At 44.3% G+C, this 17813-nt stretch overlaps 1 protein-coding gene across 11 annotated transcripts in view; it reads left to right on the top strand.

Moving 5' to 3' along the window:
- The window catches only part of SGCD (sarcoglycan delta), a 504819-nt gene extending 492245 nt beyond the window's left edge, over positions 1-12574 (top strand). For all 11 annotated transcript variants that reach the window (XM_069028492.1, XM_069028495.1, XM_069028490.1 and 8 more), the window contains 2 exons: positions 1874-1997; positions 3629-12574. In XM_069028492.1, the coding sequence (XP_068884593.1) occupies positions 1874-1997; positions 3629-3802 (298 nt within the window). In that variant the 3' untranslated portion in view covers positions 3803-12574. The remainder of the gene's footprint in view (positions 1-1873; positions 1998-3628) is intronic.
- Positions 12575-17813: the final 5239 nt, after the last annotated feature.

The following is a 17813-nucleotide window of genomic DNA, read 5'->3' as shown; positions in this document are numbered from 1 at the left end:
GCCAGGACATCAAAGAAATTGGAGAGTCACTGAGATGCAGGAGAGCTGGAGAGTCACCTGGCCGTGTTCTTAGGAATTATTTTATCCTCAGATTAGCTCAGCTGTCTTGGGGTTTGGACACATCCTCTGGTGAATTTAGCTACATGATTTAGGATATAACTGGCCCCAGCTCGCTGCTGCTCCTCCTGAGCATCCTGCCTGGGGAGCAGAGGGAATGTGTGCCTCCATTCCAGGCACTGCAGCACAGATCCTGTGGGCTTAGGGCAAGCAGAGGGTCCTTTGTTTTTCAGGGCAAACACCAGCCTGTGAGGTACAGCAAGGGTGAGAGTGTACTGTATCCCTGGGCAGAAATCTCCAGGGAAAATATGAGTCAGACAGCTTTTTGTCCTCCGTGTGATCTGCAATTCAGTCAGGCAGGAAAAAAAAATGTGAGTTACAGCAGTCCTTACCTCAGGTTCCTCATAGAGCAACCAGCTGAGGGGTGACAGTAGTGGAGGGAATCAAAAGAAGGTTTACATAGAATGTGGGTTCCCTGCAGGAAACAAAAAGCAGCTCAGAAGGATTGTGCAGAGACTGCTAACCAAGACCATGCTCATTCCTTGGGCCACATATGCCTCAATTGCTCCCTGAAATTTAAATTTAGTTAAGTCAGCCAGGAAAATATGGATGAGTTTGGGGTCTGGAGGGAAAGATGTTCAAAAGCAGCAATATGAAGACACTGAAAAGAGGGAAAGTCGTAACTTGAAAAGTGCCACACAGAGGGAGCTGTGCCTGTGCTTTATTGAACTGTTGGCTGCAGTAAATACAGCTGAATTCCCTCAGTCTCCCATAATGTTGTCTCAGTACCAGCAGGAGTCCATTTAAGAATACACTTACTTGCACAAATGATTACATATATGGAGAGCAGAGAAAGAGCTGATGCAGGCAAACCCTGAGAGCTGCCCAAGAGAGCTGGGGGTGGTGCTGGGCCGCCTCGTGCCCAGCTTTGGTCAGTGCTGCCAGCCCAAAACAGGCAAAACCGAGGAGCTTCTGTTCCAGCCCTCCCATCTGCTTCACCTGTAGAGGCCAGACTCTAGATTTATGATGGTACAGTAAATAAATGGTCGTAAAATCAACTAAGAGGATATTCCCAAAGAGAGAGAGTTGGTTTTTTATTGCCATTTGCAATGCAGAGAGTAATGAGAGACTGTATTATAAGTAAGAAAGAGACAAGTATAATAGAAGACCTAAAAATGGATGATGAACAAGGAAGACTGAAGCTTGTGCTTCTGCACTTTACAGCATTAACCCCAATTGCTGAAGTAAAAGGTCTGGCTGTGTAGCAGTGCTGTAACAGGGCTGTGCAGTGTATCCATGGTTAGGAGCAGCTGGAGCTCTGCACAGCACATGGTCATGCCTAGTGTGATGTGAGCCTAGGACTGGACACCACGAAGTCTGGGGTCTGCAGCCTGATTGTTTTCATTGATTTTCTTGTATCCCTAAACCCTTCCAAACCTCACATTACAGGAAATCAGGAGAACTAATTTATTCCTGCTTGAAGAGTGGTTTGAGGAAGAGAAGCACTTGCACTCCCTGTGTAGGTACTCAGCTTTGCTGATACCCCGTTAGCACTGATTGGGGAGAAACCTGAACTAGAAATCAGAGCAAGCTGACCACGGGGGCAGCTTTATTGCCCCTTTTCTCTTGGCCCAGCATAGCAAAGCTGCCGTGGAACGTTAGCAGATCAGATTTGTGGTGTGTTTCACCACACTGCAGAAACGTTTTCCCCTGAAAGCAGGTGAGAACGTGAACATCAGCAGGGTCTCAGGTGCAGCACAGCAGCCTGAGCAGGAGCACTGAGCCCACGGGGCTGGGTAACCCCTCTGTGTTGCAGGCTGGAGTCGCCCACGCGCGCGCTGGTGATGGAGGCTCCGAAGGGCATCGAGATCAACGCCGAGGCCGGCAGCCTGAAGGCCACGTGCAGGACAGAGCTCAGGCTGGAATCCAAAGATGGAGAGGTAAGTGATAGACACCAAGCCCTGCAGCAAAGCCAAGCCAAGCCAAGGCACGGATCCCCTGCAGATCCGTAGCCCTGTGGGTCTCCGAGCTGCTGCGTTCGAGATGCTGCTGTGCAAGCCCAGGAGCAGTGGGCTCTCCTGACTTCAGTGCTGATTGAACACATCCCATGCAGATGAGGCTCACTCCGTGGCAAAGGCTGATTCATTATTTTTAAAGTGCATGGATAATAGCATCTGTTGTTCCAGCAGATTTATGCAGCCGTTAAATGCACAGTGCTCCTAAATTCTTTGTTCCCATGTCACGTTAAAATAAGATTTACTTGGCCAACATAATTAAATCTTTTATCATATATTTTTCTATAAGAGGAGCTTAATTCACTGGTATTGATCTGAAAAGCTTTTGTGGCTGATGTTTCATTCTGGAAAGAAAGAGAACATTAGAAGACACAGGTTGTTGCACTGGAGAAGCTTCCCAAGGGGAAGAGAGAACAACTAAAACTGGTAACATAGAGCAAAAGTAAAATAGGTGTTGAGTTAAGCCTCTTCTGGTGTCACAGAATTATGTGGGCACATGGTTCTCATCCCCCCCTCCTGCCACAGTGATGGAAGACACCAAAGGATGTAGCTGAGGAGCTCCCAGTTTTTTAATTGCAATTTCTGTTATTTCTAAACATTTGCATTTTAAGACAATCCAAACCTAGATCATGGGTGTTAGCAAGAAAACCTCTGAAAAGTACCAAAAAACCCCCTACAATAATACACTGAGATTGAAATCCAAGGCATTTCACAACTTCAAGCAGTCACTTTCAACACTAAGCTGCTTTTAAAATGATAAATTGACCTGTATCTTGCAGGACATGAGATGGTTGGAGACTAAAACTGGAGATTTTAACTGTAATTCCAAGTACTGTCAGTTGCCTCCTATTATTCTGGGGTTCAGGTTATTTACTGTGTTCTGGCTGATGTCAGAGCACTCCCCTGCAGCTGCCACGTGTCTGAGAGTTGCCACACGTTGTTTGCCTTACGTTGGTTTGTAAGGAGGAATTGAGGTCTGTTACAGCATTTCAGTTATTTTTAATATACACAAAAGTGTTACACATATACATAAAATATGCATAAAATATACATAATATATATATAATATACATAAACTATACATAAACCATACATAAAATATACATAAAATATACATTAAATGTACATAAAAGTCCATGCTGGGAGCCTGCAAGCATAACTGGCAATGGGATCACAGTGTCAGAAATCCTGATGGAGGAGCAGGGTCGTTGGATGGGTGTGAACCATCCGTGCTCCCCATCTGACAGTGGGGTACCTCTGGTTGGGTCAATCCAAACCTGGGATGGGATTCCTGGGAGGTGTCCCAGGAAGCTACGAGCCGAGAAAACACGGTGGGTACCTCAGCAGAAACAAACTGGAGCTCGTGGTAAAGGCAGATAATGTGCTCACCAAGATTTGTGTCAGACTTTCCCATCCTAAAACACGTCCCTACCCAGTTTTTGTAGCAGCTGCATTGTCTGGAGGAAGCTTCTTTAAAAACAACATCAGAAATAACAGCTCTCCACTAATTTTCTTTCTTTTTCTTTCTCTCTCTCTCTCGCCACCTCTGACTTCAGATAACGTTGAATTCTGCAAAAATCAAACTACCTAACTTGCCTCAAGGATCTTCCTCTTCTGCAGGGTCCAGGCAAAAAATCTACGAGCTCTGTGTGTGTCCCAATGGGAGGTTGTTCCTGTCTCAGGCAGGCAGCAGCTCCACCTGCCAGATAAACACGAGCGTCTGCCTTTGAGAGACAATTTGCAGTGGGGCATCACAGGCAGCACAAAAGCCAGTTCTGGTCTCACAGATCCAGCTGCCAACTATTTTTACTAGAACACAGAAAGCCTATCAAAGACTTTTTTTGTGTGTGCGCGCGCGTGTGTGTGAATATATATATAAAAAATATATATATAAGATATATATATATATATCCTCTGTGTAAAACGATGTTTCAGTACAAGGAATCCCAGGGTGACCCTGTTACATTTGTGTAGCATTTCTATCTCTTTCCCACACCAAAATTTACTGGTACAATCTGCAGAATTGGATCTGATGCTCCCCTGGACCCTTCTGTATTAATACAGTGCAATGATCACCCCTCGTTTTTGATCATGTTCTCAGAGCAATGGGATTGCTGGCTGGGCAAGACCCTGGAACCAAGGCAGACCCACCAGCATCCAAAGGGAAGAGAAGCATCTCTGATGATTTTTGCACCATTAAATCAGTGGCATGAAAAATAAATAATTTAAAAAACAACAAAATAGCCAGATGTGCTTGTGCTGATCACCTGCAGTGATCCAAGATACCTGAGGTTAAATCACTCTTTAATTACTCTTTAATTATCACCCAAAGCATGGCTCCCTGTTGGGAGAGATGGATGCACTCGGCCAGTAGGAAAGTCCAGACCTTTTTGCTGAAATAATAAATGTAATTTTCTGAAGGGATTCAACACTTGCCTGTGCATGGCCAAGGGTGCCTTGTGCTATTCAGGTGTGACACATCAGCTCTAACGCTTACCTAAAATCATCTCTCTGCTGGCAAAACTGGTGCTGTATTTAGTTATTGGAAGGGGAAAAAAAAAAAAGTTGGACTAAATAGAAAAATCACAAACCTCCTTTGTTAACAGGTGTCCTGGATCATCCTACACACTCTCCATTAACACCTTTAATTTTGAACATATTTGGTGTGAAGGTGTGAAGATTTAAGATTTGGACATTGCCTAAACACCGGTAGAAACAGAGAAAATCAACTAGAAACTGAGAAAATCATAAAATTAAGTGTATAATGTAGGTGCTACACCAGAATTTTTGTCATCTTGTTTTTCAAGATATACAGTTCAGGGTTATTTACGTTTGGTAGAAACTGCAAATATCAGAGATGCTGACAATGAAAGACTTTTTTTAAGGATTTATGAAGATTGTGACAAAGCCAGAGTACTGAAAGGAAGGGCTTTGGATGCTGGTTCCTCTAGAATTTGAATCCCTAAAACTCTGTGGTTGAATCTTATCATGGTTGGATTTTTTCCTTATTTTAAATTCTAGGAGTCACAGGCAGGATAAAACACAAAAATCTGATTCGATAACATATTTCCACTTTTGAAGTTTTGGAAAACAATAAGAAGAGTCCAGATCATTGAATTCTGACCCATAATTTCATCCATATGCATGTAAAAATCCTTTAAAAACCCAAATATACCAATTATGGCAAAAGTTTCCAAGTCACAGTAAATCTCACGAGGACAGCAAGGTTTCTAAGCCACTGAGATGCTTTTGAAATATTACCTCATGTGCAAATAAGACAGATCTGTGCCCATCCCTAGTGATATCTAACCAAAGCTGGTATTCTTCAAGTGATCTTCAAGATAAAACATAGCTGACAGAAATCTTCAGAAATAATTTAGCCCATTCATTTTTTTCACAGCTTTTTGTGTATTTTCTTGTGGTCTTGAGAGTACCAGGATTTTATTTTTTTTTTTTCCCCCTTTTTTAAATGAACAATTCTGGCTTAATCCAAAACTGATTGGACTCAAAGAGAAGATTTCTGTGGAGTTTAGGTTAGATGTGTTCCTGCCTAAGAAAGCAGCACTCCCAAAAAAATTTATTCCTGAAAGAGGATGGAATTATTTACTTCTATTTCAGTAATGCTTTCCGATGAACTAACGAATTCCAACTATTTGTTAACGAATGATTCCTGTAATTATTATGTCTTGAGTCAACGTTTGAATGCAAAGGGTCACCCAGGGTAACAATTGTATTGGGACACAGGTCTTTACCATCTCTGTTCAAAGAGGGGAATTGTGCCTATGCCTTAAGTCAATGCACTCAGCAAGGAGAAGCACATCATATTTATCTTGTTAATAAATCTAGTTTATTTGGGGGGAGGGGCAGGAGGGTGTCTTGGGAACTGGTTGTGCAACTTAAAACAGATACTGATGAAATACATTAAGACTGTAGGGGCACCTAGAATGATACAGACTTTTTTTTTTTTGCCATGTTAAATATAGCAAAATACTGTGTACGTTACCTCTGGGACCATGACTGAAGTCCCATTCATAGTCCTACATTTACTGTAGAATTTTTTTTCCTGTTCCATTGAATACTGATCACAAACCTCACAGCAAGCATGGCCCAGTCCATAACCAAATCCTGTGTGAGCAGTTGGAAGACACCTGCTGCAGGGAGAGTTCCCTGTGCAGAAAACGAGTCAGATCAGCTCTTCCATCCCTGGGAGTATTCTAGGGGGTGAGGAAGGTAGGGCTGGACACAGGGACTGGTCCATCAGGGATGCTGCATCCTGATTTCTGTGCTCCGCTCCGGACACACCGGTGGCTCAGCCCTCATCCCTGTGCCACCCTCTGGCTGCTCCGCTGAGGATTTCCATCCTAACAAATTAATTTCGAGTGGCTGCTTTTCTCAGCTGGGCTCTTGGATGAGTTTTTTACCTTCTCATATCACAACAGCCATGAAACTGCTAAGGACATTGATATCTTGGTGTGAATTTCTGCTGGGGAGCTGTTAGGAAATGACCTTAACATCTGTGCCATCACTGCAGATGCTTCTCTGAGGTGAACAAAGGGTACCTTAATTACACCTACTGAAATGAATTCTTGCTGTTTCAATATATTTTACAGCCATGTTTCCATCTTAAAAAACATGAAATTATATGTTGTGTTGAAATGTGAGGAATTGTTGCTAGAAAGAATGAACCCCTGCAGGGACTTGTAGATCATTTGAACACCACTTGAGTTTTAAGACAGTGGTTTGGGCAATGCTGCCTGTGCTGTTCAGCAAGTGGCAAACATAAATACAGGCTGGGCAGAGAATGGGTCAGGAATGTCCCTGAGGAGAAGGACTCGGGTTGTTGATTGAGGAGAAGCTCAACGTGACCTGAAGTGCACTCACAGCCCAGAAAGACAATCCTGTCCTGAGCTGCATCAAAAGCAGCCTGGGCAGCAGTCAAGGTGGGGGATTCTGAACTCTTGTGACACCCCACCTGCAGTGCTCTGTCCAGCTCTGGAGGTCCCTCCATCAGAAGGATGGCGACACATTGGAGTGAGTGCAGAGGAGGCCATGAAGATGCTCCAAGGGCTGGAACCCCTCTGCTCTGGAGCCAGGCTGGGAGAGCTGGGCATGTTCACCTGGAGAAAAAAAGGCTTCAGGGAGAACTTAAAGCCCCTTCCAGTGCCTAAAGGGGCTCCAGGAGAGCTGGAGAGGGACTTTTTCAAGGGCAGGGAGTAATGGGACAAGGAGGAATGGCTTCAAACTGACAGCAGGCAGGGTTAGTTTAAATATTAGGAAGAAACTCTTGGCTGTGAGGGTGGTGAGGGCACTGGCACAGGTTGCCCAGAGAAGCTGTGGATGCCCCATCCCTGGAAGTTGGATGGGGCTTGGAGTAACCTTGGCTAGTGGAAGGTGTCCCTGCCCATGGTGGGGGATTTGAACTGTATGATCTGAAAGGCCCCTTCCATCCCAAACCATTTGAGGATTGTATGCAACCAGAGCAAACAGGACTGTGTCTCAGATCGAGGGGAAAAACGGGCATTCTGTTTAAAAAGCTGTCTCCAAACACATCCAGCTCTCTCAGACTCCACAGTTTGTAGCTGGAGACTGTTGTGGAGTGGCTGATTCACCTGACCCCCTTCTCCTCCTGCCTTGCCCAGATATCCACAGTTACTGTACCTGTGTGGGCTGCTTTTCCCTGAATCCATTTAAACCAGAGCTTCCCTGACTGGAATTTCATCCGTATGCTCTACCTTCCATTGATAAAATGCCAAAACCAAATCAGGGTTGGTGTATTTCATTGTGAATGGAGCCTGAAGTTTAGTTCAGTTGAGCATTTGCTATTTGGGAGGTGGTGTTTATATCAAAGTGGAGTTTAGTCCTACCTTGCTAAGGCAAGGCTGGGTGGTGAATTTATTTCTGAGGTCAGTGGAAGGAGATGGGTGATGACTTCATGTCCTGAGCTGGGAGCTGGGCAGGTAACAGCTGAGGGCAGTGGGAGAGCTGCCAGCCCTTGGAGTGGCTGTGGGAACTGAACCAGACCATGCATTGCAGCTGTGAGCACTAAAACCCCACCCAAATGCTATCAAGGAACTGTGCCACCAATGTCAGGGTACCTGGGGCAGCCATGCAGGATTCATAAATGCATTTATGTATGGTGGCTCTTTATAGGACTGCAGGGCCTTGTCCAATTTGCTGTAAATGTGACACTTACACATTTACAGTGTGGAAGAAGGTCGGGAGAATGACAGTGCTCACCTGTGCTGGAACCTTATCCATAGGCAGTGTGTGATAGCTGAGGTAGGATGGTTCTTCTAAAGCAAAAAGACTTTGCCATTAGCAAAAGCAGAGGTCCTGATAATGGCTGTACATCTGTATCCATTCTCCAAGTTTCTTTGTGGGGGTTTTTTTGGCTGTTGGTTTGTTTGGGTATTAGACATTTTGACATGAATTACCCAGTAGTCAGTGAAATGGGCAGCTAAAGAGTACAAGGAAATGTTAACACTAAGGGAAGGCATCAAAAGGGGAAGCCAGTAACTACTACAATCTGTATAAAGTCTCTCCTAAATATTCATTTTCAGCAAACTGAGTATGTGCAAGAGTGATATATATTTGGTTGCCTCCGTCGTGTGCTGTGAAACAACTGTGTTTTAGAAGGGTTGGGGTTTTTTTCTCCTCTTATGGTAAATATCACATTGCACAAACAAAAAGTTTGAAGGCATAAGCCTAAAAATACAATCTGCAATATATGGTATAGCAAAACGATGGATAAATAAAAAACCCTCCCTAGAAATTGCTCCAAGGTTAAAGAGAGATTCCTGGGGAACTTGTGAAGATGTCAGGCTAGCTCACATCATAACCTAGTGAAAATGAGTTTTTGTTGTCATAAGATGCTCACACATGCACACAAATACACACACACACCCTCCTATACACTTGTTTACAACACAAGCCAATTTTCTTTATGTTTGTTCTTAATGGCTTTAAGTTTCACATTGTGAAAGAGAGTGAGACAAAGACCAAAGACTTCAAGAAATTCATCCCTCACGCCTGAAATGCATTAACTTTAGTGGTGCTTTTTTTGAACTGAGCAGGAAAAATGCAGGTGTATCATGAAGCTGCATTTGAGAGAATAAAGTGGCAGGAAGGCTCTAACTTGGTTAATGGGGAGAGGAGGAAATAATGTGAAAAATCTTGAAATGTGTGCAGAGGGCGAGGTTATCTGAAATTTGAAACGTGAAGAAATAGCCCAGAAAACTCAAAGACATCATCCTGGGCTGAAAGTATAAATAAACTGAGTAAATGGTGCCAGCTGCTCACTTACCTGCACTCGAGCATTAGCAGGGCAGGAGCTCCAGTGGCTGCTCGGTGGAGAAGAGTAACTGCTGCAATGATTTCATTTTAGAACTACCTACAGTAAAAACAACAACAAAAAAAAAAGAAGTTAGAGGCTGTGCTCTTTTTTATGGCTGACATTTTAAATTTTGAAATGTCATCATCCAGAATTCACCCCAGCAAGCGCCGGGCGTGTTCCTGCCGAGCTTTGCCAAGCGCTGCTTTGGTGCTTTTTGAATGTGAAAATACCAGCCTTTTTATTGCCCTGGCTGTTCAGGAACGTGATCCTGGCAACAGTTCCATTTTCCCCATTTTAACCTTTTTTTCCTCAGCTCTGAAATTGCTGTGTCATGTTTTGGTAGCTGGTGTCCTGCTCTCAAACCCAGCAGCCCTGAAATCCACATCGTGTCACATCTCAGTCACACAGACCCCCAGAACCCAAAACCTGCATTTAGCGGTGGCACTGCCATAAAACTGGGGACATTCAGGTAAATTCTGCCTGGCAGTTGCTGTGTATCCACAGCTGATGTAGCCAAGTTCATGGCTGTGGGTGCAGCAGGGTTAAGCACTGATGTGGTGGTGAGGTTATTCAAGCAAGAGTGGAGTGAATTAAACAAGGAAGGTAGGAGGGAAGGGGAAGAAATGGGGACAGACATCACCCTAATCACAGTAATGCAGTCAGCGTCTCTGTCCCTTTGCACTATTATACTTTAAATTAATAACATCCATTTTACTAAATATGGTGGCAATTATGCTTGATCTTTTCATGGAGCTCAGTGGAATTACTGTCACTGAAACCACTTACAGCTAGGGCTGTTCAAGATTGCTGGGATGTTGTTTCCATCCACAATAACCACAGTGGCTTGGGGCTTGGATAGAAATTACAGTGAATAGGTAGTATTTAGAAAGCTTTTAAGTCTGCTGTGGTTGAGAGGCCCCTGGTTATGCACATCCAGCCCTGAGGCTTTATCATTTCAGCCTCTCTTGTCCTGCCACTTGAATTGTGTTGTGCCCTTGTGAAAAGCGACACACGGTATAAAGAATACAGGAAAAGATGGATATTTAAAGCTGCGGGATTTTTATCTGAAACAAAGAAGGAAATATAATTATAGTGCCCCACTGAGATTTCCCATCCAAATCACTTTAAACTAAAAGTGCAAGTCCCTTAAAAATTAATTCACTACAAGTGTCATTCCTGCAGCAAAGTTAGCACTGGTGTCCCTCCCAGGAAATGTCTCACCTTATTGCAGCTGGAAGCCCTGTGGTGGCTGGGATTTTGGGCCACCAGCCAGGAGTGATGGGCTGCCTGTTCAGAGGAAGTCAGATCTGCTCTGAGGCAGCTGATCTCCATGGATTGAGCTTTTGTTAGCTTTTAACTGGTATTAAAGAATAGGAGGGATAAGTCCACTGTGAAGTGATATGTAATTGTATGTTTGCCTCGCATTTAGTTGGTTGAAACTTTCTGCCAGGAAGACAAAATATCAGGAGGAATTTCTGTGAAAATGTTACATTTACATTGTGCCACCAAATGCTTCAGATAAAGCATGCAGCTTTAGCTAAACAGTCTTTTCTTCCGAGATTAAAAAGGACTCTGTGGAGCCTCTCATCGGGTCCTACCCAAATGAAAAGTTTTACCATTTCTAGCATGTTTGTCGTCATAGGAACAGGCCCATTGCAAAGCACAAGTCAAGTGCATCTTTGCATGTAACAGGAATTTTAAATTGCATTGTACTCTTACATTTTTTCCCCTTTCAAAGGCTTAACCACTGATAGGAGATAGAGCCCTCTGAAACCTTCTTCTGCTAAATGCATTATCTCTTCCTAAAGCAATGTATGTCCTTCGGTCTTTTAAAAATTTCCTTAGAATGGAGTCCTTGAAACATCTTGAGGCAGGCTGATGCTGGAGATCAGGAGAATAATTATTTGTGGGTGGTGCTATTTTTGCTGGAGCTTGGATTGTAGCTGAAAAAAAATGTTGCTGTTAGAGCTTCTCCCACACTCCCTTAACTGCAAACCCCACCAGTCCCCCACACCAGGGCTGGATCTCTCCAGGGTGGCTGCCTTAGAGCAGGGAGTGACCTCCCGTGCTAAACCACAGCCTGATAGTTTTGTCTTTATCTGAGTCCTCCTCTGGCCCTGTGCACTCGGTGTCAGTGCTGTCACAGATAATGGGACACTGGCAGCTTTAGTGATTCTGCAGATGGTACAGGTGATGTGTATCTGCAGCCTGGGTGGGATAAGTGATGGTGGTTGTTGTTGGGTGCTGTTCTCACAAGCCTTTGCCCACCTTGAGAGCAGCAACTCCTGAGGGCAGGCACTGCTGGGGAAATTGACTTTTTTGTCCCTTTCTGTGGGTTATCAGCGCGAGCATGGAAGTTAAGATGAACAAGTCCTGCACAGTAAGTGCATGCCAGAAACCTCATAAAGGGCAGATGTGAGCAATTACTGTCCACTGTGTTTGTCAGAGAAGGGCTAAGCTGACAGCATTCACACCTGGATTCCTCCCCAGGTCAGAGCTTTTCCTGAGCTGTGACCCAGACCTTGGTCTGGACCTGCACTGTGTGGTGGTTTGGGAGCAGGGAAGGATCTGGATTTTGCTCGTGGCTTTGTTTATTTTTTTTCCCCACCCCATATTTCAGTTAGTTTCCCTGTGAGCAAATGCCAATAGAATTGTCAATATTCACCCAAAAATACTCCATGGAGGTAGAGCCAACAGCAAAACAGCACTCAGTGCAAGTCAAAGCAAACCCTGTTCATCTACAGCAGCAGCATAAAAGGCATGGACCCCTGTGCTATAGCAGCTGTCATCTGTGGTGGGAAAACACCTTGTCTGGCCTCTACTCTGAAGACCACCAATGACCTTGATTGTGTAAACAGGACAAAATTAATTTAAAGTCTTATCACAGTTCTCATTACGAAATTCAGATTTGTTTGGCTTTTTTTTTGTTTTTAATTTATGTATGTGTGTGGTTGTGTGGGAAAATATAAAGCTTTTTTGTATCAAATAACATCAATCCTTGCACACTCTATGCAAAATTTTGTAAGCATTGCAATAATGCTATGAATTACACAAGGAACTATTTTAACTTTATTACACTTTCTGTATAAAAAAAAAAGTTTGTATTTAAATGATTTCAACTGCAATCTTGTAAAATATATTAATAAAATAATGATTGTTAAGAAGGAAAGAGATGTTGGGGTTTTTTTTTTTTTTTGCTGATCACTGTAGTGATCCATTTCACAGGAGCAAGTACCTGGATATATTTATGCCAAAACTGCTGTAGAAGATGGAATGAGAATTTCTGTGAATTGCTGTTGGAAGAAAACCTGTCCTCAGCAAAACAAAAAATTTTGCCTTTGGGGAAAGTTGAGTCTTTCTTATATTTGTAGAATTTCTCACCCTTGTCCTGGCATTAGAGACTCACAGTCAAGACGTGTTGCAGGCATTGAGGTGCTGCCTGAGCATCCCAAACCTCTCAAAGGGCAGCACTTTCTGGTAGAGGGGATCTGGTGCTTCTTGTGCTCCAAACCAGCAGGAGCTCAAGGTTTTCCAAGAGGGACTGGAGCTGGGTGCACACATCCAGGAACAGATCCCCACCTGCACACAGTGGAGGGAGCAGGAGCTCAAGTCTGCCTGTGAAAAAATAATAATTAAAAAGAAAAAAAACTAAACCCGAAAACCAGCAGCCTGGACCAAGAAAAGAAAAAGAAAAGAGAAAGCCTCTTGGAAACCTCTGGCTGCTTTAATGATCCATCAGTTTTATTTTAATTGGCCAACCAATCAGCTGCTCATTGGTGACTCTGCTCGTGCCAGGCAATCACTTCTGAGGGCATTTTGCAGGAGCTGGGTTTTAAATATGAAATTGTTCACCCTGGATTTTGTCAGTAAATGAGAGCATTGATTGAGGCTCATTATCTGAACAAACAGCAAGATTTCAATCTGGGTGGAAGGTTGTCCGTGCCTTCCAAACTCTCAGAGAGAACAATCCCAGTCCCCACTGCTGGGACACAGCCAGAATCCAGGCTGGAAGGACACTTGTTTTCCAGTTTGCAGGGGCTGCTGCTTACCAGGCTCCAAATGAGTTCCCTCAGTTCTGCTGGGTGGGCACACACAGTCTTCTGGTCTCTCACTGGATCTTGGAGTGTTTTTCTTTTTAAAAAAAGAAAGAAAAAGAGAAAAGACATCTTTCAGCTGAACTTCAGCTGCAGTTCTTGGCCTGAATTTGGAATTTCCAGCAAACTGACAATGAGATAATTCATGAATTAACCCCCATCAAGGAGCACGTTGGCAGGAAGTTCCCAGCACCCCCATGAGATGCAGCTCTGTGTCACTGCATGGGCAGCACTGGCACTGCCATGGCAACCAGTGGCCAGCTCCTTCCCCAGCACTGGGAAACTCCTCAACACCTGCCTCTGAACGGGGTGGGATTTAAGCAGTGGGGAGATCTGCAGCTCAGCCTGAACAGCAGCATATTTGCAGTGCCCTCATGCTAGAAATGCTGGGTGCTACTCAACAGCAGCATCTTCACCATTTTTAAAGTCTGGGAAGCTGTAGTTAAAAACAGGATTTGGCTTTCAAAATCAGCTCCTGGGAAAATCATCAAAATGTAATTTCTTCCCAAGTATCTTGCCTTTCACTTCTTAAGAAGTAATTCCCAGTTTTTTTCCTTGCTTTCCTTTCTACCCCTACAGGTGATTAATTGTTTCCATTTTTTATCCTAAATAGCAAAGATAAACAAAAAAGAATTACCAAATAAAGAATCATTAAGATAAAATGAGTCCATTTCATACTCTGTAAAATGATAACAACTTCCACAGCTTAAAATTTTATGTGCAGCTGGGTTTTCATATTTTTCATCCGAGTTCAGTACAGACAAGTTGCTGCTGCTGAAGTTCAGTTCTTGAATCTGGGTGATTATTTTTTATTTTTATGAACAGTGGCCAGAGAATCAGCAAGGAGAACTATCTGTTTTTAACAGTTTTTCTCCAGTGCTATGACCTTGATTCTTCTCTCCTTAAACTGAACAGAAAATTCTTCCTCAATTTAGTGATGAAGGTTCAGACCTAAATAGCTCCAGTGCCAAATGTATCCCAGAGGAAAATTATATGGCCTCATTTAATAGAGAAAAAGCATGAAGTCAAGCCAGCAGCCAGAACTTGGCTCTTTTCTGCAGTCATTTCAGGATAAAAAGCAGAGTGTGAGTAGTCTTTAAATATTTGATTCACACTATTGGACTATTGTAATGTACATTACTGATATGATCTGCACTTATTAAAATTGGGGTTTGTGAATAGCCCTGCACGTAACAGCACTGCTTCAGGCCATCACACAACCAGGCCTGTGTATCACCAGCTCTGGTATTTTCCCTTTCACACCTACGTGGGCATTTTTTTACCCTATTTTTGGGCTTTGCTTTCAGTCTCCTCAGCAGCACAGCAGTGCAGGCAGAAGCCCAGCCCACTGCCTCCTCTCTGAGGAATGCACATCACCATCTGCTCTGCTCCATTTAGTGGGTGCATGTAGGGAGGGGAGAGGCACAAAACACCATTGACAGCTCTGGAATAACCTCCTTTGATTTGGCTTTCTGTTCCCCTCACTGTAGCAGAGCTGTCGCCAGCCCAGATTTCCCCTTGGAGCCCCCATTCCCACCTCTCCTCCCTGCACACTGCCTGGACATGGCAGTGCTGGATTAATGGTTGGAGTTGATGATTTCAGAGGTCTTTTCCAGCCATAATGATCCTCTGACAGTCCTATTCCCGTGCCACCCCCTGACTCAGACTGTGAAACAGGAATATTTTAAATGACAGCATAACCCACGAGTACACAGGGGACAGTAAGGCTGCAGTGCTGCTTGGTATTTCAGCGTGTTTTAGAGCAAAAACTCTCATTAACTGGCCTAAACTCTACCTGAAACTTGAGTTCAGCAGCTGAGAGCTCCAAGCCAGCTGAAGGATGCTGCAGACGACTGAGATGGGATTTTATTCGCTGGATATGGGTCTTGCATCTGCTTTGCCAGATTGGGAAGACAAGAAAACAAACAAAAGATAAGAAAAAAAAAAACTGAAACAAAGCCCTTTTTGCATATTTTACATATTTATACAGGGTTTAATGTGTTTGTGGGAACAAACCAAGGAGGCCCCAGAGCTGAGCTAAGCAGTGTTAGAGGTGGGCCATGAGAGGGCTGTGTTTGCTGTAAGGCACACCCAAAAAAACACAACCTGCCTTGTGAAACCAGGGAGGTGGAAAACTTCTCATTGCTTTCCAGCATCATCAGGTTTAGAAATAATAAATGACTGACTGGGAAGTGTGAGTGCATATGTGTGTGTGTGCATGGGACAGGGGAAGGTACATTTCTGAATAATTTGTTATTTTTCTCTCAGTTGTAACAATCCCCAAAAGCATTTGGGTATTACAATAAGCCCCAATCTCGAAAAGAGAGTTTTTGCAACATAATAATCCTGAACCATAGTACCTAAATTTGAAAATAACTATCATCTGCTAGAAAGACATTAAAACATCTATAGCAGAACCAACAGGCTGCTGTGGGAGCTCTGCACACACTCACACAAGATTAACAGAAAAAAGAAAGGAGAAAAGCACCGTCACTTCTAAGAAAACCCACAACCCACCACCTACACGATGAACTTTTAAGCACAGAGTGCAACATCCGATGAATTATTTATGAATTAATTTCCAATGAGCAGTTTAGCAGTCAAAGGAAACACAAACAGGCAGCGCAGCCCTGCCTGGGGTGACGGCAGGGGACACGGCAGTGCTGTTCCCATGGCAAGAAGACATTTAGCAGTGTGCCTGATGAGTTGCACACTAATAAAGTTTAAAACAAAAATCCAATTCCCAGCAAACACCAGGCTGTGCATTAGTATCCCAACATAGCCTGTGACCCCACTGCACACTGCAGTGGCACGTGCCCGGGCAGTGCCGGGTGACAGACACTTTGCCCCTACCACACTCCTTTTCTGCTAACTTGTGTTTAAAATACAGTGAGCTGCTGCTTAAGGGTAATGATGGAACAACGAAATCAGGAGATATAAAGGCCACATCCTGCTTTTAAATTAATTCTTTATAGCTGGGCTGTAAAACGGGCTGTCCCTGCCTGGTGCTGGAATGGGCTCTGCACTGAGGGCTCCACACCAGCAGTGGCCTTTAGCATGACATTAAATTAATGTTTTGTGGGTCTTTTTCCTCCTCCTAGGCTGAGATGCCTCATTTGACTGTGGCTGCAGCTGAGCCCCGGTCCTGCTGCTCTCACACCACTGCGTGCCAGGCTCTGAGGCTGACGCTGCTGAGCACCTTCTTTCCCTAATGCAAACGTGGATCATGGGCACAAATAAACTTGGGTCGATTCCTGAATTGCATTCAGTAGCTCCTGAGGCAGGGACAGGGGAGGTGTTGGATCTAGCAGGAGAACAGAGGCAGGAGAGGCTTGAGAGAACCCAAAAGCAGAGCAGGCAGGTTGGCTTGGGCTGGGCTGGGCTGGGCTGGGCTGGGCTGGGCTGGGCTGGGCTGGGCTGGGCTTGCTGCATCTCCCGTGGCATTGCCGGGCAGAAGCTGTGCTGGGTCACAGTTACCTGTGCAAACAGAGCAGCAGCACTTCTCTGATAGCTCCTGGCTGCTGCAGTTGGAAGAGCTTATAAATGCTCCTTTTTTTCATTCATATCCAGAGCAACACCAGAGTCCTGCCCAGTTCCAGGAGAGGGACTGAGATTGCTGCTCCTCTTAGAGCCCACGCTGCTGAGCACGGTTTAGCTCACTTCTCACACTGACTTTTATAATGGTCACTTTTCTGAGATTCCAGGAGCCTGGCATGGCAGTGCACAGTCCTGCCAGCCAGGTGGAGAACGGGGATTTTTTTTGGCAGTGCCATGATGGAAACCCTGCATCCAGACAGCCAGCATTTTTGTGTGGGAAGCACAGCATCACATTCCCAGGTAAGTCTGGCTCACACTCTTGTAACCTCTGCATGATGGGGTGAAGCCAGGATATTTCAAGTGAGAAGTTGCCCTTTATCCTGTCTTCCACCAGAAAGACTGAAGGCAAAAGCAGAAAGATGCTATGATAGTTGAAAGAAGTTGACTTCATCTGAACCAGGTGAAACATTTAAGACACCTGCCCAGTTCAAATTCTGTTCCACTTTGGCTCTTGGGAGAAGGGAGCAGACCAAGCAGAGCAGCCAAGAACAGCAGAATCATGGGATTATTTTCCTGGTTTCTGCCTTTTCTTCCTTTCTGTTTTCTCCATTGACTTCTGGACCTCAAACCTTCTCCACAACCATTGAATCAAATACTTGAGCGGGACAAACCTGATGAACACAATGTGCCATGGGGAAACCTGGGGTTTTTGCCATTTTTGCAGGGCAAGGACACTGCACCTAGAACTTGTATCACAGAGAGAGGCAGGAACACGAT

This window comes from Aphelocoma coerulescens, chromosome 13 (genome assembly GCF_041296385.1).
Source record: "Aphelocoma coerulescens isolate FSJ_1873_10779 chromosome 13, UR_Acoe_1.0, whole genome shotgun sequence".
NCBI lineage: Eukaryota > Metazoa > Chordata > Aves > Passeriformes > Corvidae > Aphelocoma > Aphelocoma coerulescens.
Note: the sequence above shows the minus strand (reverse complement) of the source record. Positions and strands in the feature narration are given on the sequence as shown.